The sequence below is a fragment of the Coenobita brevimanus genome, chromosome 86, assembly GCF_032717465.1.
Source record: "Coenobita brevimanus isolate Jiangsu-jjx chromosome 86, ASM3271746v2, whole genome shotgun sequence".
NCBI lineage: Eukaryota > Metazoa > Arthropoda > Malacostraca > Decapoda > Coenobitidae > Coenobita > Coenobita brevimanus.
In genome coordinates, this window is record NC_137039.1 from 25,220,330 (window position 1) to 25,247,038 (window position 26,709).

The following is a 26,709-nucleotide window of genomic DNA, read 5'->3' on the forward strand; positions in this document are numbered from 1 at the left end:
CCAGCTTACTCTGGGAAAGGGAAGGTGCCTATGGGGAAAATTGGTGTTGCACGTGGGAAGGGAGTGAAGCGTAAACTTACGTCTCCTAAACCAGGCCCTAGCAAGCATTTCCCACCACTTTCCCGTTCCCCTAGCCCTATTGCCCTCACATCTTCTTCACCTTCTGCCGTGCCCTCTCCTCAGTCTACATCATCTGAGGAATATGAATTCCCAGAGCCTGCACAGCGAGGGAAGGCAGGCCGTGCAGGCAGGGTAAGCAGGGCAGGCCGGCCTAAAACAAAGGGGATGCGTGGCAGTAGGAGGGCAAAGCTGGGTGATAAGTGAGGTGATAAGCGGGGAAGAAAGGGTCGGATTTCACCACACACCAGGTCAGTAACCCCCCCCCCTGCCCCCCGCCCAGCTCCCTCACCCTTGCCACCCCCCCACTCATCCCCCTCCCGCTCGCCTCCTGCCTCACCTCCTGCCTCACCCATTGCCTCCACCTCAACTCCTTCTCACCAGGAAAAGAGTGCAATGCGACCTAAAGTGGATGCATTTGTTTGGTCTGACGGTGCTGATTTTCAGCCACACAATCCGCCGTTTGACATGACAAATGCGGGAATACAGCCTGCCTTCCCATGCAACGAAGGAGATGATTTTGTTGACTACTTCCTGGCCTTCATGGATGACGAAATCGTGCAGTTTGTCAGCGATGAGACCAATAGGTATGCAGCTCAGTGTGCAACAGAAGGGCTGGGACCTATTGGCTCACCAAAGCAAGTGTCGTGGTTGCCTGTCGGGATCAGAGAGCTGTATGTGTTCTTTGCTCTCATGTTCTTGATGCCCCATATCAAGAGACATGAGTTGGAGGAGTACTGGCTGGTTGATGACATTACTTCTATCCCAACATTCGGGAAATACATGTCACGAGATCGGTTCCGACAGCTGCTAGGATACCTGCACTTCGCTGACAATGGAAACCCGTCCCAAACTGACCCTTTGTGGAAAGAGGGATTTTCTCAACAGGATTAGGGATCGATTTATGCGATTTTTCCGTCCTATGCAAAAAGTCGTCATAGATGAATCCCTGGTATTGTTTAGAGGACGTCTCAAATTCATGCAGTACATCCCCAGCAAACGCCACCGCTTTGGGATAAAGTTCTTTGTGCTGTGTGACTGTGAGACGGGGTATATCCTTGATTTCGTGATCTACTCTGCAAGTACAATGGACGTGGACAGGAAAGACCCCCTTGGCTTCTCTGGCTCCGTTGTAAAAGTGCTGATGGAGAGGTATTTTGGTGGGAATCATGTGCTGTACACAGACAATTATTACACAGCACCGAAACTCTCCAAATACCTGGCTGAACACACCATTGGCACTGTGGGCACTGTACGGAGCCATAGGAAAGAGTGGCCAAGTTTCCCAGAAGCATCATCCTTATCCAAGGGAGATGTGCACCTGAAGAAGTCAGACAAGCTTCTGGCGATCCGGTGGCACGACAAGAAGGTCGTGAATAAGCTCAGCACCATCCACAAGGGGGAATTGCAGAGAACTGGGAAGGTCAGCTACAGGACAGGAGAGCCAATCATGAAGCCCGATGCCATCATTGACTACATTATCAACATGAGACTTGTTGATAAGTCTGACATGATGATTGGCGAAATAGACTGTCTCAGGAGAAACACCCGATGGTACAGGAAGGCTTGCCTCCACATGCTCGATATGTGCATGCTCAACGCCTTCCTCCTCTACAAGACACAAGTCGGGGGCATAAGGCAACCATCCCTGAGACAGTTCTCCAAGACTGTCGTGCAGCAGCTGCTTGCACGATTTGGTCAGGTGACGGCATTGGTCCCGAGGCGACACTCTGACACACAACCTGTCCGTCTTGAGTGCCGCAATTACATGAGCCGGCACCAGCTTGTGAAATTGCCTCTCACCGCAGGCGGCAGGTTGTCACAAGGCCGCTGCAGAGTGTGTCATAACACCACACAGAGGCCTCGGACGAGAAAAATGAGCACACACCAGAGCCAGGAATGCCAAGTTGCTCTCTGTGTGACTCCGTGCTTTGCCGAGTACCACTCTCTGAGTAAATACTGACAGTGACAGTGATATACAGTGATGCGACAGTGACGTGCTTTACCAATAATTGTATAATGGATAATGTAGTAATAAGGGATATTTTGCCTAGAAAACAATGTAAATATTGGCCAGTATAATAAGTGATATTGTAATAAGAGAATCTGCGGCACTGCTGTGATTCTATGAAGCGACAGTGACGTGCTTTACCAATAATTGTATAATATAGTAATAAGAGATATTTTACCTAGAAAATTATGTAAATATGGCCAGTATATAAGTGATATGGTAATAAGAAAATCTGCGGCACTTCTGTAATTCTGTGATGCGACAGTGACGCAATATAGTAATAAGTGCAGTGTAAATATAATGTATATTGCCCAGATTATATGTAAAATAGTAAAAGAAGTTAGAAATAATGAAAACATCGCCGCTAACCAAACGTCAGTGAGCGTGTGATGCCGCAGTGAAGTGCGGGCAATTACAGTGCCTTTTACCTACCTCAGTGAACACAGAGTGGGTGTTTATCGTATGTGTCGTGTTCATATATGTTTATAGTACTATTATCAGAGAGTGGTTGGCATTTGGTACTGGTGTGTGGGGCGTAAAATAGTGATTTTACACCCCTTACTTCTAACGGCACTGCCCGTCCTGTGAAAGTCAACAAAGTCATGAAACCTACATCAATGCAAAGCTGAAGGTTAGTACTTTCTAATGGTACCTTAATTTTTTCTCTAGCTTTATTCTGTGCAGAGTTATTAAGGTTTAAAGGTTTGTTTACATTTGGCTGAAACCCCCGCGGGAGAGGACAGTCGGGGCAAAACAATGCCCGCGGTTAAAGGGTTAAAAACGAAAACAATACCTTTTTCACCACTATTGTTATCCATTCTCTCCACATGTCCATACCATCCCAGTACACTCTCTTCAATTCTGGTGTTCACAGACTTCCTCACTCCGCATATTTAACGAATCACATTATTTTGTACCCTATCCACTTTCTGTACTCCACATACATTCCTCAGCAGTCCCATCTCCACTGCTCTTTCTCTTGACTCTTCATTTTCATGCCACACCATAGTCTCACATCTATATGTTAAAGTTGGCAAAACACTCCTTCATGTAAGCCTTGCACAGCTGCAACACTCAAGTCTCTGTTTCTTATCAAGGCCTTCATAGCACCAACTACTTTACTTCCTTGTGTCACTCTACTTTCCACTTCTTTTGCACATTTTCCTCTCTCCTCTATCACTGTACCAATGTATCTGAACTCTCTCACCAATTCCAGTCTCTCTCCATTCACTGTAACATCACACTGAGAGCCAACTTCTCTCTCGATTACCATCACTTTACTCTCTTCTACATTTACTCTCAAGGCATGATGCTCACAGACATCAGCAAAACTCTGCACTAGTCTACCACATTCTTGTCCAGTATTTGCAAGTAGCACTGCATCATCAGCATGCAACAAATTTGAGATATTCCATCCATCACCTTCATGTATCCTCCCTACAATATGTCTACCTCCGATGTATATATGCCCCCCCCCCATGCATACATGCCCACACTAAACTTGCTGACCTAGCACGCTTTCCCAGAGTCCAAGCCTGGGAGAAGGCGCTACTGCGTCAGTTCAGAGCAGACACTCAAGAAGGGCAGACTATTTTGTGTGAGCTCGTAATAAACTCCTTAACTAGCTGTTTGTACACGGAGTTTCTATCACCAAAGTATTGCAAGTTACATTTGGTAGCAGCAGTGTTTCGGACCATCAGATACCGACCGCCTCCTACACTATTTAGTGACACCAACATATACACGACGTCTCGCATCTCACAGCCTCACCCCTCCTCAGTGCCTCTTGTAGTGTAATAACCGGCTGTACAATTTCTCTCACCAGTGCTCACCTCTCAAACAACCCCACCCACACACCTTGTTCCTGACCGCAAGTGTCACCATCGCCGACCTATGCACCTGTTTCACCTGTTCCCAGCACCTGTTCCGAAATCATCATACATCCTGCCCCCACGGTGCCATTTATCACTGTCTGCCCACTGCCATTCTCTGAATTTGCAACTCAACAGCTCTACACCTACATTATACCAACATCTGCCCTCACCCCCACCACCGGCCCCGACGCCGCCACACCCTGCCCTCACATGTAGTCTGCATTAAGTGAGCCTCCTAGGACCGCAACTCCCTGCCGGTGACTCATCTGAGCGTCTCTTCCCGTCTCGACTTAAGCCCAGCGAGAGGTTCCACATCTTCTAAGACTCATCCAACATATCGCTCCAGTCTCGTCCCCAGCCACTCTCATCTCCCACCAGCTGTCCCTCCACCACCGCCCCAACCCAGCCCCGCTACGCCCAGCCACACCTGCACGTCATACATCTCGTCAATCCCGTCTCTACTGTGTAACTATAGTATACCTGACCTTTCTATAAAGATTATCCTTGATTTTCTCAAAAGATTGGATATTTTGTAAATATTCTATCTCACTTCCAACACCCCGTTTTCATCTTCACCTACGTTATTTATTATCCATCTCATCCTTCGCCTTTTATTTAAACCCTCCATCCCCTCACCTTCATTCGTTTTCACACCTACTCATGTATTACATTCTCTCATCTTTATTTTATACATTTCCACCTACATATCCATCTTCATCCTTCATCTCATCTTCTATTAACCGCTTAACACCAGCCCTCTCGACCCGGAATCATCACCTGATCATACACCGTCTGCCGACTCTAACACGATCACTCACTTAAGAAGTGGCAAAGAGTACCACCGACCTGTCCCTCAGACTCCCGTTTCACTTCCCGCAGAACTACTTACTACCCATCCTACACTCGTAAATCCAGATATCTCTTCCTCTACCCCTACCTCTACACTCCCTTCTTCTTCCTCTACTCCTTCCCCTATCATTTCACTCTCCTGCCTCGCTTCATACCCCGTCTTGCTCTCCCTTAACTACCACTGCCTTCTCTCTCTCCCACTCCTCTCCTTACGCCACTTCCGCACTTCCAACCATGGCCAACCCTCCACAGTCTCTCTATCTCGACGACGCCAATCGTCCCAGATTTACCGGTCAGGACCCAACTTGGTCTGTCTATGATTTCCTCAGAGAAGTCAAAACCGACATCCGCAATCGGCGGATTACCAATGAATCACTCAAAGTAGCCTACCTCATGGGTCGCTTGCACCATGGCAAATCGGACATCAGATCCGCGATCCGTGCAGGCCATTTCGATAGCATTACTATCTTTGCTGATTTTCGTACGGAACTCATCAGCCTTTGTCATCAAAATCCAACACACTATGTTACAGAAGATTACGGCCCACCTATATGAAGTAACGTCCACTCTAAACACCTTCACCGATATCTTACGACAACACCTTTCAAATCTCAATGTTCTCTCTCAATTCTTCTACCTCAATCTCAACATGGATAATCTCCACCTGGCCACTGACTCTCTCCTGTCTCAAGTCTCTGCCTTGGTTCGTATCCTGGTCGATGCTATAAATGGACATGTCACTGCCGACTTAGTACATGTCTCAGCTCTCCATTCTGTCCTGGAATGGTCTCACTCCACCTTCGGTCAATCCCAGGTCCTTCCCTACTCCTCCCTCGAATATTATTATCCTCTTCTCGCAGCCACTCTTCTCACCAAATACGTCGTCGTCCATATTCCTCTCCGTTCTGCCATAACCTTTAACCTTTTCCACATCATTCCATTCCCTTTCCGCCTCAACACCTCCTTGTTGCAGGTATCTGTTCCTTCAGAATATTTCCTCCTCTCCCATGATCATCTTTCAGTTGCCTTCCTTTCTTCCTCAGACCTCCAGAAATGTTCCTCCCTTCCTCCAACCTCTCGTCTCTGTGCTGACACCTTTTCACTATCTTCCCTAGCAGCGCTACACCCTGTGAGTCTGCTTTAGTTCGCAACCATTCCATCTACTCGGCCTGTTCCTTTGTACCAGCTCCTGAACTCCCGGTCCACCATGCTCACCTCAACCATGTCCAGTACTTCTTCTTTGCTGTTCCCATCTCTGTTGCAATCATGTATCCTGGTTCTTCGGTTCGATCCGTCCCCGCTAGTGGTCTCTACAAAGCACCAGACTATTGTACCGTCAAATCAGAGTCTGTCATCACTTACGCCACTCACTATCACCAAGCTGTCCGTAAACACTCCTATAACATCTTTCAACCAATTGACATGCCTTCAACCCTACCGTATGCCAACATAACCGTCACCTCCCCTAACCTGCGCATGCTAACATTCCTCAAGGACAGTCACTTCATTATGGATCAATTTTCTCTGGCCTTCAGCCGTTCATGGGTTCATCCAACAGTTGTGTTTCCCCCTGTGGTTATCGCTTTCATAGGTTTTCTACTCATCATATGTGCAGTGCATTGTTGTGTCAGGAAAATGGAATGCCGACTCCAAGAAATCAGAGTCGCTACAGGCATAGTACGCCCTACACACGACGTAGAAACTCCCCGTACTTAGTGCCTTCACATTCAGTGACTACCAATGCCATCTGACAATTAACCAAACTGTGAACAGAACTCTTCCTACTAGAAAATGATGGTATTTCTTTAATGCATTATTGAGTGACAGTGTATCCTACAGAAACTAGCAAAAAAAAAAAAAAAAAAAAAAAAAAAAAAAAAACTCTCATATCTACTCCTTGTTTATCATGTACCAAGATATTATTGTATAATCCCCATTATCTCTATGTATACCTTCGACCCTTCCTGGGCACATACCTATCAATTAATCCTTGTATATCTCATATGTATATATCCTTCTAATTCCCTCCCCTAAACATGGCCATGTCTCCCCTACTGCCCCTGTATCATACTTATCCCTTGTACAAACCTCCCCAACCCTGCCTTAGTAATATAATCAAACACCATATAACTCCTGGTATCAGGAGACACCATCTCAGCTACCTGGGGGAGTAGTGTACCCCCCTACAATATGTCTACCCCCGATATATATATATATATGCCCCCCCCCCCCCAATGCATACATGCCCCCACTAAACTTGCTGACCAAGCACGCTTTCCCAGAGTCCAAGCCTGGGAGAAGGCGCTACTGCGTCAGTTCAGAGCAGACACTCAAGAAGGGCAGACTATTTTGTTGTGAGCTCGTAATAAACTCCTTAACTAGCTGTTTGTACACGGAGTTTCTATCACCAAAGTACTGCAAGTTACATTCATTACCACCACCATCCCTCTCTCCATTACAGTAAATACAGTACTATTTCTTTCAAACAATATATTGTACAAAATATATTTTACAGCAGAGTACCATACTGTCATTTCTTTCAGTACTGGACTGCAGGTTGAAACATGTAGAACAAAGATGATGAAACCTAGGGTGCAGACATTTGTGAACTCAAAATCAATGTTGTTAGCCAAGGTAAAAGAAATATTCTCCCCAGCCAGGTGGTGGAAACTGGTGAAAACTAAGCAAGAAAAATCTCTCAGTCTTGTTACACCTGAATTTTGTTCCTTTATGATAGAGTTAAGCAGTTTACCTGCAAGCTCTGCTTCAGCTGAGAGGATTTTTTCTACCAAGGGACATGTTCACACAAAACTAAGAAACAGACTGGTAAATGAAAAAACTGAAAAACTAGTGAGGAGTAATAGGTTACTTAAAGGTAAAGTCAAAGACCGGTAAAGTGCTAAGTGACCATAGTAAACGTGTTTTCAAGTACTGGTTATTAAAGCATGGAAAATTTGGTAACATTAATAAGTACAGTAGGGTCTCGCCAATAACAACTTTGACAATAACGTTTTCGGTAATAACAGTAAGTTAGAACAGATAATAATGTTTGGATTCATTTGAATAATGGTTATTTTGCGTGAAACGTCTTCCTGGCGCATCTTGGATAGCGTTCGTTGGCCGCCATCTTGATGTCACAGATGCTCCTTCTTGCCCAAACTTGCTCAAACACTGACACAATCACACGTGTGTCACAGGTTTACTGTGCTCTGTGGAGTACGGCCATGTGTTATTTTTGCCTCTACAACAATTGGTTGCAAGGGTTTGTTGTCGATAATGGCCACCGCTGTACCTGTGCGGACTGAGGGTCAGGGTGGAGGGAATGATCAGCCACCAGAACAGCTGGGAATTATATTACTCATGATGATTTAACAACTAATCTTATTATTTCTGTAAAAAACGTAGTGATAGGAGGGTTTCAAATGGGAAAAATAGGTAAAAGTCCCGAGGTGGCAGCTCCAATAAACCCTTTATACATATCTATCTATCTATCTATCGCCAGATACCCTAATCCTGTAGGGCGCGGCCACAAACAAATCACCTCCATGTCACCCTGTCCCCTGCCATTTCACTGCCCTGCTCCCAACTCAAACCCCCCCTCTCTCATATACCACTCCACTCAATACCTCCATCTCATGCTTGACCTCCCCTTCCCTTTCCCCCCCCCCCTCCACCTCACTCACATTCTCCTCATCAGTCTCTCACTCTCCATCCTCTCCACATAACCAAACCACCCCAGTGTGTTTCTCCTAATGCTTCCTATCACATCCACACCACAATGCTCCTTCACATCATCATTTGTCAGTCTGTCTCTCCATGTGGCTCCAAAAGATCCTCTCAAATAACTCATTTCCACTGTTCTCACTCTTGACTTTTGTTCCTCCAACAAGGTTCAAGCTTCACTTCCATACGTTACGAGTTGGTATCACAATACTGTCATCCAGTAACTGTTTCACCTCCACGCTCACTTCCCTGTTTCTTATCACTGCATTCAAGGAACCAGCAACCTTTCTTCCTTGTTGTACTGTTTCAAGCACTTCACCCTCCAAACTTCCATCCTTACTCATCACACTACCCATGTACTTAAACACACTCACATTTTCCATTTCTTCCTCATCCAACCTCACTGTACATTCACTGACTTCACTTCTCTCGAAGACCATAACTTTACTCTTCCAAACATTCACCTTTAGATTTCGTTTCTTACACACTCTGCCAGACTCATCCACCAAGCCTTGCAGCTCCCCTTCGTTTTCATATAACAACACAGTATCATCTGCAAACCACAGTACAGGGAGTTTCCAAACACTGCCCTCTCTCAATAGGGCTGCTCCAACACCCACTGCCCTACCTTGAATCTCTTTTATAACCCCATCCATATACAGACTGAACAATCATGGAGACATGACACATCAATGTTTCAATCCAACCTTCAAGTAGGAAAATTCACTCAGCTCACTATCCACACGCACTGAAGCCTTAGCACCCTCATACATACTCTTCACAGCATTCAGCAACTTCCCATCTACTCCATATGTTCTTAATACTTTCCATAATCCTTGTCTATCCACCCTGTCATAAGCTTTCTCCAAATCCAAGAGGGCCGCATACAACTTCCTTCCCTTCTCTAGAAACTCTTCCATTAAAGATCTAAGAATGAATATCTGATCTACACAACCTCTTCCCTTCCTAAAGCCTCCCTGTTCTTCTCCAACTAATTTCTCTGTTCTTTCTCTAACTCTGTCAGTAAGTATCCTACCATACACTTTTCCTATTATACTAAGAAGACAAATGCCCCTATGATTACCACACACTTCTTTTTCCCCTTTTCCTTTGTACAAGGGAATAATTATACCTGACTTCCAATCCTCCGGGACTCTACCTTCCTCCCAGGCCAATCTGCACATCTTCCACATCCATTCTACTACTATCTCTCCCCCATGCTTCAGCATTTCACCACACACTCCATCAATTCCTGGGGCTTTCCACGATTTAACTTTCTTCATTGCTTCCAAAACTTCTATCCTACTGATTTCTTCCTCTCTTCTCACCTCCCTCCTTCTCCCAGCCATTCCCCAGCTACTTTATAAAGTAGACGTGATTTCCCCACTTGGAAATCACGTCTACTTTATAAAACCACCTTCCCCTTGACAGGCCTCCAGACAACTGAGTGAGGCAAGATGGCCACCCATTGTTAACATTCTCTGTGATCATCTGTCTTTCATCCCATATTGTGCATTAAAGACCACTGAAACACCATTGCTATCACTGCCAAATAACAGTGCAAGTGATTAACAAGTAGTGCTGTGACTGATATTACACGAAGTGGTACTGTATCTTTCAGCATGGAGTGATCAAGCAGGTACTCCAACTGTCTCCCAGCCTCAAGGAAGACCCTTGGTGATTACTTGTAATGGCACAGGACAAAATTCAGGTGGGTGGCAGAGATTTTGGGGGGGGGGGGGGGATTTTAGGTTTCACAGATGAGGTCACCCTACCTAACCCCACTGAATCCATGTTATATCGATCTCACTATGCAATGAGTCTTCAGTTAACGCAGACCTATCGCAAAACAAGACTGGACTGTATGTGTTTCTTCCTGATTGTGCCTGTTTCATCAATTTCTGATAACCTAACCATCCCTATGTGTGTTTCTGATACCTACCATAACAGTATGAGTGTATTTAATAGGTATAAATTGTTGTAAAAGGAAAAATTTAGGTTTATGAGTGGGGTGTCCAGTACCAATTAGGATACATCCCACAGATTCTGTGCTTTTGTTATCAGGCAATTTTGCCACCACGCACTTAGGTCATTATCAAGCAACCTCGCTATCACGCACTAGGCTCGGTAGCAATTATGCACAGTAACCAAGAGATCTCTGTACTACCACAACAGACCCTTGTTATACGAAGAACTTGTATGCGATGAAGCGCTTATACAAAGACAAAAAAGTCAGGATCTTTTTCAATACACAGTATGACAGTGTTTTTGCTTATACGATTATAATGATCTCATATGAAGCCTCATTGGTTGGTGTACGATCATTATTTTCACATACACAATCACTGGCACACAATCTTACTGTCATTTGTTTGTTCCAAGAAAGACTTTGAACCCATCACTCTCAGGTGTGTTAGAGTCACTGACTGAACAACTGTGAGGTTCTGGAGTTCAAACAGCAAGTCAAGAGCACTGACATGAAAATGACTAACAGTTTGAGGTGCACTGAAAACTTGTTTCTAGACTTATTTTTGGTCATCAGCAGCAAATGAAGTGCGGTGAAGTAAAATAACAACCAGTTTATGTGTTGGAAACTTGTCTTTCTTTTCACTTCATTCTGTCTATGGGTGACTCTACACTAAGTGACAAGCCAAATAGTTTCCTGTACATCAGGAAACCATTTACTAGGCTGGGAGGTAACCATATAGCCAAACAAATTCAGGTTACTCCAGCCGAATTGACCCTGTGTACAGTAGGTTTATATACAAGGGGTGGATGGGGTTTACTGTTCACGTAATGCCACTCAGGGACGATTGAGGCTAATCTCTCATCTTAAATGTCAGGACCAACTTGCCTAGCCCTGGCCTCGTACACTCCTCATGGGACAACACAGGACTGGATGATGATGATGATGATGATGATGATGATGATGATGATGGAAACTTTATCTCTGAATCTGCAGAGTGAGTGAATCTTGGTAAAAAATGTATCTTCACCGAACCCATATTAATGGACTCGATATACGATAACTTGTTTTAGCGAAGGATTTTTTTCAAATGCAACCTCGTTGTAAAATGTGGACATACTGTGCAGTGATTCCTTGCTTAAAGAGCATAACTGATACCATGCCTTATGCATGATAATGAAACTGCGCGATAATGAATGCACAAAATCTACGGGATTTATCCTAATTGGTACCGGGCACCCCACTCATAAACCCAAATTTTCCATTTTACAACAATTTAGACCCACTAAATGCATACTGTTCTGGTAAGTATCAGAAACACACAGAGGCATGGTTGGGTTAATAGAAAATGATGAACAGAGCACAATAAGGAAAAAACATACATCATGCAGAGGCCTGATATGGATTTGAGGTAAGGGGTCCTGAGGCTAGGGGGTTGAAACACAGTGGTCTCCACCACCTGGGATTAACACTCTGAGTAGGGCCTCACCTTTGAATCCTTCAAAGCCATCAAAAACCACAGAGTTTGGCACCATCGCTGTCAACAGAAACTAACTCAGCTGCGCGATATTAACGCATTTTAGCCGAAATATGCCGGTGTGCAATAAGAGCAGGAGTGCAGATTTTCATCTAGCAGTGATTATGGAAACTGGTATAACCAAGGGATCACTGTACACTGATAAAATGAGTAAATGGGAATTAAAGACTAAGTACGGTACTTACATAGAGTTTCAAATGTCCAGTAACTGAAGCAAGAGTTACTTATGCACTGACTGGTGAGGTACAAGGAAGATACTATGTATGGAAGTAAGCAGGGTATATTCAGTAAGATGTGATGGAGTGTATGGCAACAACAACATGATAGCAAAAAAAAGAAAAAGAAAAGAAAAAAAGAAAAAGGTAATGTTGGTTGAAACAGGCATGTAACTGCCCCGACAAGGCAGTCCAATGCAGTAAACTTAGGTTCCCTTGAGGTTAAAAGTATCTCACAACAGTGAGGCGCAGGGGAAAATGTGGAGGTTTGATTCCCGAATGGATGCCACAGATGATGCTCCACCCAGTTAGTGAGGTCACTACAGCAGGCTCCGCATCACCTAATTTTCTGGTTACAGTAGAAGTCCGATTTTTCGGCATCTATGGGACCAGGCAAGTGCCGAAAAATCAAAATTGCCAAATTATCAAAAACCCTACCCACTCAGTACCTTATATGTTTCAGTGAACACTATCATCACTACTCATATCATTACAAATGTGTTTGGAGAGAGTACTGTATACTGTTTAATACTGTACAATAATGTAATGAATACAGTACTATACATGAATATGAAAAATAAAGAAATTAGTGAACATACTGTATATAAATGTAATGGTACAGTAGGCCTACAAGTTCACATGCACTTACCTAAACTTATAGTGGGTTCCTTATTTACATATGTACAATAGAAGGGGTTGATTGGAGTCTGCTACTGCTGGAAGAAGTCCCCAGCAGTAGAAGGTCCTGCAACAGGCTCTAAGGACTCATGGAGAATTTCAAGACTGACGAAAAAAATCGGAAAATCTGCTGAAAGAGCTGAGATTTTCGTAAATGGGACTATTTCTCAAAACTGCCGAAATGTCAGATTTGCTGGGGAATTGGATGCCGAAGGATTGGACTTTTACTGTATATGGTTAACACCAAATATTGTAGATGGCTTCCTGGGTTACAGGAGACCATTATATTTGTCACCTGGTGTAGAGTTGCCACAAGTGGAAAGCAGAGTAATAAAAAGTGACAGGAATAAATGGAAGAAGTACGTAGACAGCAGGACACATCCATCCATCATCCAATCCTACGTTGCCCCGTGAGGAGTGTAGGAGCCCGGGGCTAGGCAAGTTTGTCCCGACAATTAAAATGAGAGTGACCAGCCTCACTCTTCCCTGAGTGGCAATACATGAGCAATAAACCCCAACCATCCCTTGGATATAAACCTTCACCGGCTCAATCCAATTGGAGCACCATAATTACCCACTAAACCACCAGGCGCCGTAATTTGGCTATATGGTAACCACCCAGTGTAGTGAATGGTTTCCTGGCATACAGAAAACTATTTAGCTTGTCACTCAGTGTAAAGTCACCCACAGGCAGAAGGAAGAGAAAAGAATGAAGGAAAGAAAAACAGAAGAGGATGAAAGAAAAGAAGAATGGGGGAGAAGAAAGGACAGACACCCGAGAGTAGCACTACGTCGAGTGAGTGGATGGTGGGTGCACCCCACCTACCACAAAGTAGGGCACATACAGAGACAAAATAATAAAGGTGACGAAAGAATCAGGCAGCCTACATAAGTGAGTGGATGATGATAGCAACCAACTACCAGTAAAACAGAGTTTAAGATGAAAGAATAAATAAAAAAGGAATGACTAAGATGCAATATGTGCAGCATAATTTTCCTAAACTCTTCTCTGTCTCACCTTACTCCTGATATCAGGATTTCTTCTATATACAGTGTCATCTGGACCACCTTTACTGTGAATCTTGACATCACAAATAACACCTCTAAGATCTCCAAGTAGTACTCCTGCAGGCACATCAACACAGTGGGTTTGCAGTTTCTTGTCACTTATCTTGGAATTGTAGAACTTGCGAAGCCTGTGGCATAAAATACAATATTATACAATCAAAGTTATTTGTATGCATTGAAATACACTGATTATACAAATTATTGTAATTTTAACAGAGATCAGATTCTTTACATTTATATCAAACACCTCTGTATTAACACTGTACAACAGCTATCACATATCTGTACTATAAAACTATCTTTACTTTCAACAAAACTTTCCTACTACATTAGACCCTACACATGTGTAGTTAGTGCTACCCTACGGTTTGGCACATGTAGATTCTCCGTACTTGGTGATCTATAATTCATTATATAAATCTGATGTGTTAACCCCAGCTTGTAGAGAAGAGGAGAGGGGCGAAAAGATTAGTAAGAGAGTGTATGATGAGTTTGGAAGGAATCTAAGTGAAAGTGGAAGTAATTTAAGAAAATTTTACAAAAGTGAGGTCAAGAGAATAAAACAGGGTGATAAAGAAGGTAGTTGGGTAGTGAAAAATAAAAATGGCACAGTGTTTGTGGAGAAGGGACAAAAAGTGAGCAGATGGAGAGAACACTTTAAGGATCTGTTAAACAAAGAGAATGAAAGTAACACAGGCATAATTGACTGGGAGAAGGAGGGAGATGAGAAGGGAGGAAGAGATCAGCTGGATGAAAGTAGAGGAAGCAATGAAGAAAATCCAAACAGGAAATGCCCCAGGAACTGATGGTGTGGTGAAATGCTGAAGCACAAAGGAGAGATAGTAGTAGAATGGATATGGGAGACGTGCAGAAAGCCAAGGGGGAAGGTACAGTCCCAGTCACTTCATCTAGATGACCTGATCCTCACCTCGTGCAAACACAAAGAATATCTGTGAATTTCTTGCACCATATGGCTGGACGTCATTAAGAGCTAGCAGGGTCATACTGGAGTGCCAATCATGACCAGTTCCTGACCCATTACAGAACCTCCATACTGGTCAAGATGAACTATGGATCCGCACTCAATGGCTCGGCCTCCAACACCCAACTCCAAAAGCTGGATGCTGTCCAAATACAGCACTAAGGATAGCATTTGAGGTGTTTTTGTTCTTCCCCTGCCATGTCTCTGCAGGTCAGGAGTGGTGTCTTCCCCTCCACCTCACCAGGATAAAACTCACCTGCAGATGCTTCTTAGCCATCCAACAGTCTCTCCCTCACCATCCACTACCAGCTCCCCATGCCCCCGGCACATCAAGTTCAGATAGCCCTTGTTAATCCGAGCTCTCCAAGTTTTCTCTGTAGCTCTAGCCTCCTCCCTGTCAGCCACTAGCATCAGTACCCCTTCCCCCTCTTTGGTGGGACTTCTCAATCTTGGTTTCATTTCAGCTCAATGAGTCCTTCAGTAAGTCTCAGAATGGACATCTCATCTCCTAAGTCTTTCAGGAGCTGGCATCCAGCAACACTGCAGAACATCTGGAAATCTTCATGGAAAGCTGCCATTCCCCAGCCACTGCAGCATCAGCAGCTGCAGTGTACTGTACGTAGCAGATTTATCCACTAGTCAAACTTGGCAGTTGGAAGCCAATCACAAGAATGTAGTGACAGAGCTCTCTGCTGCCCTTAAGGCCCTTCAATTCCTCAACTCCCATTTCCACCCTCAGAAGATGGCACTCTACACAACTGTTTGGCAGCACTTTGCCTCAGTTTCTACATGACCTCAACTGGTGAGACATCTGATTCAAGACATCCAAGCCTTACTTCAGTGCCTTCTCAATTGGTGCTGGGAGATCCTCTTTCAGTAGGTTCCCTCCCATGTTGACATCAGGGGCAATGAGATCGCAGATGACCCTGATGGATGGCTTTGTCATCGTCATCCTCAGAACCTCCGCCACTCTCGGAAGCCATCCATCATTGTCTCCTAGCCGTCACCTGTAGAGCCACCTGGGATGCTGACCTGGAGGTTTATCTTCCTGCCACAACATACCCTGTACAACATTGGGATCATACTGAATGGATTTGTCTAATCACCCTTGGGCCAAAGTATCTTCCTGTTGTTACAGATGTGGCACTCACTAGATTACACATTAGGCATGATGGCCTGGCTTCTCATCTCCACCACCTCACACTAGTCCCAGACCCTTATTGCCAGTGGTGCAGGGACCAAAAGGAGACCACAACACACTTCATATTGCACTGCCCTCGCTTCTACTCCAACTGTGCCAACTGATGGACCATCTACCTGTCCTGGGAATCAAACACTTCTACCTTCCAATACTCCTTGGTGAGGTGGACCTGAGTCATCAGCACTGACAAAAAGTCCTTTGCTACTTATGTGTCTTCCTCAGGAGATCTGAACACCACCTCTAGCTACAGCAGTTCTCTTTGTGAACCTCTGGGAGGGCTCCTCTTGGCCTCCAAACAGTGACAGCCATTCAATCAACACCAAGACCAAGACCAACAAACTGGAAACAAGATATTCTCTCTCTCTCTCTCTCTCTCTTTCTTTCTCTCTCGCTCTCTCTCCTGCACATTTGTACATTCATCAATCAAGATTAAAACTGTTCTACTATGCAAGAAATATAAATATATGAGGTGCTACCCAAAAGTTCCAGTAATTTGAACACAGGGAGCCAACCATTTGCAGTTTTGCCTTTTGCCGCTACGAGGAGTCAGCAGTACCCTTTGTGAGTCGATATGACCTGGTCATGTCTGTGAGCAGATGTGTTGTTAAGCTACGCTTACTATTGTAACGTGATGTGAGGTGGTTTGGCGGTTTTGCAATGGCAGACCAATGGGGCAGCAATGTCAAGTCGATGTTGATCGTTTTTTTCTATATCCAAGGGACTGTTCACAAAGAATTCATCTCACCCGGTCAATCTGTCAGCGGAAAGTTTTACTGTGAAGTTTTGCAGTGTCTGATGGAGAATATCCACTGCAAACGTCCAGAACAGTGGAAGAACAAGGATTGGGTCCTGCATCATGACAACGCCCCTGCCCACACATCAATTGTTGTCTGACAGTTCCTGGCTTCCGCTAACACAGTAGCCATTCCCCACCCACTCTATTCACCTAACCTTGCCCCCTGTGACTTTTTCCTATTTCCCAAGCTGAAATTACGACTGAAAGGACGTTGGTTTGACCTGACTGAGGAGATCCAGACAGAATCGCAGGAGGTGCTCAAGACCATCGTGCCTGAAGCCTTCCAGGGATGCATGGACTCGTGGATAAAACGCTGGGACCACTGTATACATGCCCAAGGGGACTACTTCAAAGGCGACAGTGAAAACTAGGAGGTAAGGTTACTTATTTTCCTACAATATTCTAATTACTGGAACTTTTAGGAAGCACCTACTATATGTAAAATACAGTACACTCAACCCTCAGCTATCACTCCCACTTGGTCCTGCTATGGCTGCGCTATAGCCGAAACCGTGATAGCCGAATTGAAGAACTTACGGAAATAACTCTAATTGGTGCCATGACCTCAATATTTACTCCTAGGATACCCATTTTGTACCACATATTAACATATAAAGTCCAAAAATGAGCATGTTTTATGATGTGATCATGATTCTTATAAATACCCCTCACAGTTGATTCATTGATGTTATATTTCTTCCCCACACTTCGCTTGGTCTCTCCATTGTCTATAAGTTCACATTTCCAGTTTATCTGTATAACTTAGGCTCTGCCTTTTCTTTATTTCCCTGCCAGGTGCCGCAGCATTATGTTGGGTGATGGTAGTGGGACAGGGAGGGGGTACGTTGGCCATGGTCATATCATAAAAAAGGTTATTGTTCTTGTTGTCACTGTTCACGGTCTGAGGGTGCGCACCTGAATGGTTTGGCGGGCAGGAGACTCAGTCGGACGGCCAAACAGTGCTTGGCTGGCGCTGACGTCACACGACCAATCATGGAGTGAAGCTTTTGTTGGCTGAGAGGAGCACTGGAGCCCAGCCTTTTTGAAATTTTTGAACATTTCCGGTGCGCGATAGCAGGCATTTAGTGCTTGATAAAGGTATTTGGGTAGTTTTTTATATAGGCGTAATAGTGAGATACGCTATAGTGGAACCCGTGATAGCCAAGGGTTGGGTGTATATATCGTTTCATTTTGTTTCGCTTCTGAAGGCTCCAACATGCTTGCATGCATTGGCCTTGGTCACCTAATTTTGGCTCTCCATGCTGCATGATCCATGGCAGCCTCCCTGTTCAGTCCCCTAACCCTGAGGTCACACTCAATGACCTCATCCCACATCTTTCTCGGACTACTCCTCGCAACCCCATGCCCAACATTAACACTTCTCACCTTCTGCAACAAATTAACATTCCCCATCTCTCCACATGCCCAAACCACCTACATCCACCTCTCCTCATCACAACACCAATACACGCCAGTCCCATCCTACCTCTCAACTCTTCCATCGTAAACACAGCCCCCCCCCCCGGGCCTTGCACGCAGGGATGCATTGCATATTCACCTAATCATTGTCATTTCTCTACATTTGAGCCGGCAAATATCCTCTTCCTTTACTGCCCAGGTCTCACTACCATACAACAACACACTCCTAACACATGCTGCATACAAAGACCCCTTAGCACATAGGTAGAGTCCTCTCAATGTCAGGAGAGGCAACAGTTCCCTGAACTTCTTCCAACCACTTCTCACCCTAGCCACAGAGCTAGCTCCAGCCCCACCTCCAGCACATAACATGTCTTCCAAATAAAACTTTTCCACACACTCAAGAGACTCACCAGCAAGTTCAATCCACTCATGCCTGACTATCTCCACCTGCTCTCCCCAACAAGCCGCACACATAAAATCAGCATTATCTCGCAGTCTACCTCTAATACCACTACATCTCTCGTGCACCCACTTATCACAAACACTGCACCAGATGGAATTACTTCCCATGTCCTTGTGGCAAACTGCACATGGCCACTCTCTCTCTTCTTTGACTGTACCACCACCAACCCTAGATATCATCACCTTTGTTTTAACTGCATTTACCCTTAAGCCCTTGTGCCCCATACCATCTCTCCACTTCCTAAAGCTTTCCTCCGCCTCCCTTTCATTCTCTGCAATCAACACCAAATCATCAGCATACAACATCTCCCATGGGAGTCCGTTTCTGAAGTCACGTGAGAGGGCTTCAAGTACCATGATAAACAACATGGGACTCAAAACTGACCCCTGATGCACACCAACATTCATGGAAAACTCATCACTCAAATCTCCATTCACTCTTACCTGGGTGTGGGCACCCACATACATGGCCATAACCACCCTAACCAGCCACTCCTCCAACCCAAGCTTTCTCAGTGCCCACTTCACCACCTCTCTAGGGACTCTGCCAAAGGCCTTTTCCAAATCAACAAAAACAAAATACAGATCCCTTTTCTTCCCAATATATTTTTCCTGAAGCTGTCAAACAATGAATATGGCATCAGTGGTCCCCTGCCGGCATAAACCCAAACTGCATCTCACCAATATTCACTCTTTCTCTAATCGTACCTTCTAGAACTCTCTCCATTACCTTCATTATCTGATCTAAAAGCTTTATACCTCTGTAATTTCCTCTTTCCAGGGCATCACCCTTCCCTTTGTACACATTTACAATTACACGGGGATATTGGTGTGTGTGTGTGTGTGTGTGTGTGTGTGTTTTATAAATAACAGAACGGAGGAAGGAAAAACAAATGGGTAAAAAAAAATAATCCATACACCAGATTACTGGTGTCCTCTGTTCATAAAATATCTGTAACAGTTAGACTTGAACAGTTGTGGGTTGAAATTTGGAGGAAAACAACTCTGAGGAAGCGAGTTCCAGAGAGATGCAGTTCGGGGAATGAAAGAATTCTGATAGGCAGAAGTTCTGCAATACGGTTGAGTGACATTCCAGTCATGAGCGCTACCAGATGCCCGTGTAGCACGAGGGAAGGCATGGAGAGGTGGCACCATGGACACAACTTCGTCTGAGCATTTGTCAAAAAAATATCTGTAAAATAATGCAAGGGAGGCAACATTCCTTCTTACTTGCAGGGGAGGTAGTTTATATGTAATGGCAGGGTTGTTAATGATTCTAACAGCTTTATTCTGAATTTTGTCTAGTTGTCTTAATGCAACCTCTCCACAACTATTCCACAAGGGTGAGCAATATTCAAGCTGAGAGCACACATGACTCTTATAAATTATAGCCAACTGCTCATCGGGGAAGAAGTTATGGACTCTGTACAATAATCCAAGTTTCTTTGAGGCGGATTTAGCAAGTGATCTGACATGAGAGGTCCAGCTGAGGGCACTGTTAAGTGAGACACCAAGAATTTCAATACTTTAGGAGATGGGAATATTAGTAGCACTGAAGGTAATGTACGAATCTGGCAATATCTGTCTATTTGTAAACTGTATATATTTAGTTTTACTAGCATTAAAAGAGACAAGGTTGTTTTGTCCCCATTCACTGATTGTAGATAGATCTTGATTTATGGAGATGGCTGTACTGAGTTGAGAGGTAGAGATATTAGACTTTGTAAATGGACGTCTGAGTGTGAATGAACTATGTAGTGTTGAGTCATCTGCATATGAGTGAATGGGATTGTGAGTGACAGATAAGAGATCATTAATATGAACCAGAAATAGGGTTGGCGCCAGAACTGATCCCTGTGGCACGCCGGCGTTAATTGAGTGGAAATTCGAATATACATCATCTACTTTTACTCTTATTTTCCTGTCACTAAGATAAGAAGAAATCAAAGGAACAAAAGACGTTAGTCCATAGCAAGGGAGTTTGGACAGCAGGGAACGGTGCCATACTCTGTCGAAACCTTTAGAGATATCAAGAGCTACTGCATGAGTTTCTCCAAAAAGATCAATTGACTGATGGATGGTATGAGTTAAGAGATTGAGTATGTCAATGGTGGATCTTTCGTGGCAAAAACCGTATTGTCTATCACTAATTAAGTTGTTGGATTCAAGATATTTAACAATATGCTTATTAATTAAAGTTTCAAATACCTTACCAAGAGAAGATGTGACAGCTATTGGTCTGTAATTGGAGGGGTCAGACGAACTCCCTTTCTTCGGAACTGGGTGGATATTGGCTTCTTTCCATGAATTTGGGAATAAAGAAGTACGTATGCATAGTCTGAATAATTTAGCTAGGACAGAGGCAAGTTCAGGGGAACACTTTTTCAAAACAATTGGCGGAATTCCATCTGGGCCTGGAGCTTTGTTGGTAGGTAAATTGTCTAGGATGGATTTTACGTAGAACCTCTTTGGTCCGGACCCCTTTGATCCAGATTTCTGTTAATTCGGACAAAATTTAAAAATAATAAGCTCCAAAAATATGTTGAAAGTAATTCTAAAGTCATTTTCAGTATCAGAGCGGAAAGCGATCGTCATTCGTTTAGTCTCGGATCACACTAGGTTGCAACATGGGCGCCTGTTTAAACACATGCTAGCATTCGTTCCATCAACTAGTTCACCAACCATTTATATTTTTACGCTGTATTTCAAAAGTTAATCCTCCTTACCATGCCCCTTAATGCAAGTGTAGCTTCTGCAATGAATAAAGGTGTTAAAAGGAAGCACGTAACACTAAGTATTGCAGATAAAGTGAAAATACTGGATAAACTAGAGGCTGGTGTTCCTCCAGGAAAACTTGTGAACGAGTTTAGTATCGCCAAACAAACTGTGTCAGACATCAAGAAAAACACAGATAAAATTAGAGAGTTTGCTTTAAAATTTGATGTTACAAACCGTGACTGTAGTGAAAAAAGAAAAACTCTAAAAATGCCACATATGTTAATAATTAACAAACATACCATAAGTAGATAGTTTTTGGTATGAACTGGAGATTACCCTGATGATCCAGACAATCTCCTAATTCGGACAACCCTTCCCCCCAAATAGTCCGAATGAGAGAGGTTCTACTGTATATATATATACAGTAATCCCTATAATATCCAAACGCCCAATATCTGAACATCCCCACTAACCGGACATAATCGTCCTGGGATCCAACATTCCCAAAATGGTCCGGGGGGGGGATCCCCGCCCGTAATTTGAACTTGCCGCGCACGGCGCGGGACAGCATTCTTGTGGCCCGTCATTCCTCTGACGTCCGATAGAGCGCCGCTGCATCCTCCCCACTTTCCACCTGTCTCTCGCCGCGAGTGCACGCTCGTCGTCATGGCTGTCCACGTGCTCGCTTTTGTGGTGGTTCCTTACCTGCTGCAGGCACTCCTGCTGCTCTCGGGCCTATTAGTGAGTGTGATGATGGCCCTGCCGCCTGAGAAGAGGAAGAGAGTGGTGTTGACTCTGGAGAAGAAACGGGAGATATTGGAGAAAGTAGATGCGGGGTGGTCTTCTTCCCACATCCTCCGCGAGTTCAACCTGGCCCGATCTACTTTGTTCGATATCAAGAGATCCCGAGACAAACTCATGCAGTACACAGCTGACTTCTCGCCGAGAAGCAAATGCAACATGGAGAGGAAGGTGATGTTTACTCCCAAGTTTGTTGAAATCGACCGCTCCACGTTGATTTGGTATCGACAGCAACGTGGTGCTGGTGCGATGGTACGTGGAACGGAGCTGAAGGCTGCTGCTGAGAAGTTCGCCAGGCTTCACAACACCCTAGACTTCAAGGCATCCGAGGGTTGGCTCTTTGCGTTCAAGTTACGGCATGGCCTTACCAACCATAAAGCTCATGGCGAAGCTTTGGACGCTAACGAGGATGGAGTTGAGTTTCGGCACAAGGTGAAGGGCTTGATCGACAGGGAGGGCCTCACTCTCGGTCAAGTCTACAATGCTGACGAAACTGGCCTATTCTATCGCTCTTTGCCAATGAACACTCTAGCTGAGGAGACGGAGAAGCGTATACCTGGTAGCAGGCTCTCCAAGCAACGGATATCTGCTTTGTGTTGTGCCAATGCTAACGGCATGCACCGGCTTAAGCCCGTTATTGTTGGCTGTGCAAAGCAGCCTCGGTGTCTTTGTGGGGTGATGGATGTCCTTCCTGTCATCTGGTACCATTCTTTGAAGGCATGGTTTACAGCCCAGATCTTCAAAGACTGGTTCCACCGCCACTTCGTCAAGGAGGTCATCAATTACCAGACGAAGACACTAGGAATCCCGCGGGACCCGGTAAAGGCCCTCCTTCTCCTCGACAATGCACCTGCCCACCAGTGCGACAAGGACTTGTTGGCTGAGAATGGCCAGATTAGGTGCATGTTCCTGCCACCTAATACGACTGCTCTCATCCAACCAATGAACCAAGGAGTGATCGTGGCAACAAAGCGCCTATACCGCCGGAATTCCTGGACGAGGTGATGATTGTTCTCGAGGACGAGGATGAGCGCAGGGAGGGACGGGACACGCGAGGCCAGCGGACTTTGGAAAACCTTCGCTGCTACAACATCAAGTCTGCAATCTACAACTGGGCCAGTGCATGGAAGGAAGTCCTTGTCAAGAATCTAGAAAATGGTTGGTCTCGTCTGCTTCTCGGAACGGATGTGGAATACGATTTTCAAGGGTTTGACGTGGATGACTTCCATGCACAGCTACGTACGCATGGCAACGATGTTGATGTGGACGATGTGCGTGAGTGGTTGGATGACGACGAGGGCGATCCTGGGTATCAGACATTGTCTGATATCGACATCGTGTCTTCAGTTGCAGGTGTCAGTACCCAGCTTGAAGATTCCGACAAGGACAGCGACGATGATGCAGACTCCTCTCAGCATGACACTACTCCAGCCATCCCCAAGCTGAGCGCACTCCAGGAACACCTGGAGTTCGTTCTCGACTACCTGGAACACCCGGACTGCGACAGGGAGATGGGGCCCTTGGGACTTGTGGAGGAAGTGCGTGCTTTCAGGCAGCGCATCAATCGTCAGAATGGTCGGTCCTTGTGTCAATCAACGATCGACAATTTTTTCAGGCCCGTGATCCCCGCTGTGCCCAGCCATGGCTCCACTCCGTTGCCTCCCCAAGAATGGCCTTCATGCTCCAAGCCAAAGCCCAGCACATCAGCCACGGTGGAGTCACTGCTCGACGTGAGTTTGCGTCTGTCTTCAGAGTCGTCTGCAGTGGGTACGCCATCACCATGACCCAGAGATGCACCCCTAGGTCACCTGCCAGTGATACTCTCAGACTCTGACAGTGATTAAACAGCAAGAACTTCTCCACTAGACCACAAGGGACTTTACAGTGTTGTGCAGTTAAAAAAACAGTGTGTTGTGTTAAGGATTTACAGTTGTGAGTGAAAAGACTAATTTGGAACAAAATTTAACATAAATAGACTTGTTTGTTTTTGCTTTAGAAAATGGTTAGAAGAGTGGGAAAAGTTAAAGTGCAGAGTGCAACACTTAGTAAGTTACAATGGAGCATAAGTTAGACAAGAGTGTGCACTGTGAAGAGAACGGACTTCTGAGTGCGATTGACTAAGTTCACTGCAAGACTTCATGAACAGTGTACTGGAAGTGCTTCAGGAAATCCTTCTTACTGTCAGAGTCCGAGAGGAGGCGGTTATTCATCGAGATGGCCATGGACTTGCTGTAAGTAGGCAGAATGTTTCATACTGTACTTTTTTCCATACTATACTTACCTCAAACACCTCATTTCACTCTTTAATGTCCTTTATTGGTGTGAATAGGGTGTTAGAGCTATGCAGGTGCAGTAGGAAGGTGTTTTTCTGAGTTAGGCTAGGTTAGGGTCCATAAGTACCAGTCCAGGAGCCAGTAACCAGAATATTTAATATTGTATAAACCTACCTCTAAACCCTCATTTTATGGTTCTTTTGCATTTATTTCAGTCATTTATGTGCCTTATTAGTGTGATTTGGGTCTTAAATAGGTGCTATGCATGTCCAGAGGGAGTTGTATAGGTGTTTCCCTGAGTTAGGGTCCATAAGTACAAGTCCATAAGCTGGGGCCCAATATCCAGACAGGACCACTATCCGGACCTGCCTATGGCCCTATTACGTCGGATACTGGAGGGATTACTTATATATATATATATATATATATATATATATATATATATATACACTAATTGCTCCAAGGTTTGACTAATAGAGCCCAAGCAACGTCCGGGACTTGGTCTTGTCTGGGACTTGGGAAAAATGCCCCTGGACAGGTACTTACAGACCCCAACCCAACCTAACTTTGAAAGCCACCTAAATAACTCCTTACCAGACATGGACAGCACCTATTTAAGACCCTATTCACATAAATAAGGAACAAAAACCATAAAATAAATGAAAAGGAACCAGACAATGAGAAGTTAGGAGCAAGGAAAATATTTAGTAGTGTACAGGGTACTTACGACACGTCCGTGGCCGTCGCGAAAATTAACCAGCCTCCTCTATGGCTCTGACAGTGGTGAGGATGCACTTGAAGCATGTACAGTAATCTAGTGTTGCACTGGACTTAATCCTTTGCACTGTGAATTATAACTTTAACACTGTACATTCTGTTCTTAATTGTGTTACACCAGTTGCAACATACCAGTGTTGCACCCTGCAATTAATCCTTTGCACTCTGAATTCTAATATCTTAACACTGCACAACACTGTAAATTCCCATGTGGTCTAGTGGCGAGGTATTGCAGTTTATTCACCGTCCACCACAAAAGCGAGCACGTGGGCAGCCATGGCGACATGTGTGCAGTCACGAAAGTAGGTAGACGGGAAATGGGGAGGATGCAGGGGCGCTCTAGCAGACGTTGCCGGAACTACACGCCAAAACACAGCTATTTGTCACCACGCAGCAAGTTTAGAGTAGGGATGAACACATATCAGCTTTTTTTTTTTTTTTTTTTTTTTTTTTCATGTCCCAAATCCCAAGCCCAAAATGTCTGGGACTTGGGGTGTCTGAGTCTTGGGCATCCAGGTCTTAAAGGGATTAATTGATATAAATATATATACAGAGATAGCCCGATTATCCGGGCTATATGGTGTTAAGGGGTGCCCGCTTAGTCCGAAAGCACGATTAATGCGGCGGAAACACAAGTACTGTACTGTTAGACTGATTTATTTACCAGTAAACGTACACTTTAAGTACCAGAAAGACCTTTCCAGTTCAACGTATATTCCTCCAGCTTGTTTCAGCATTTTTCAGACTATATTCAGTTCGGTAAATCACGTTTTCTTACTGAAAGATTTCCTCCCTGTTAGTATCGTCTCGTCCTAAAGCTGTACCTACGATTGTTTCCAGCACAATGGACGAAACTCATCGTACTCAAATGTGGACTTCGTTTCCCAACTTCCCAACTGAAGATTAGGTTAGGTTGCATTATTAGCGGCAGTTAAGCTAGGTTACACTTAGATTAGAACAGTGTCTTCTGCCGTTACGTTAACGAATCAAAGTGTCGTCACACTAGAACAGCTAAAAACAGCGGGGAAAGATTTAACAAGAAATGTTTATTTACCAACCCAGAAATTATCAGAAAAGTATAACAGACTATCAGGATGAACTGATTTGGCAAGGTGCTTTTACTGCTTACAGCAAAGCGTATGTTTACCCCCCTCAAATCCTCAATGTTCGTGAGTTCAGAAATTTGTGTGCTCCCGTGGCAGACCTTGAAACCATTTTTTCAAAGTTATAAAGTCAGTT

General features: G+C 44.6%; 1 protein-coding gene across 1 annotated transcript in view; it reads right to left on the reverse strand.

The window, feature by feature from the left end:
• Positions 1 to 26,709, reverse strand: part of LOC145410739 (uncharacterized) — a 256,684-nt gene that overhangs the window by 158,961 nt on the left and 71,014 nt on the right. The window contains exon 3 of the mRNA XM_080280844.1: positions 13,989 to 14,166. Coding sequence (XP_080136970.1) covers positions 13,989 to 14,166 — 178 coding nt within the window. The remainder of the gene's footprint in view (positions 1 to 13,988; positions 14,167 to 26,709) is intronic.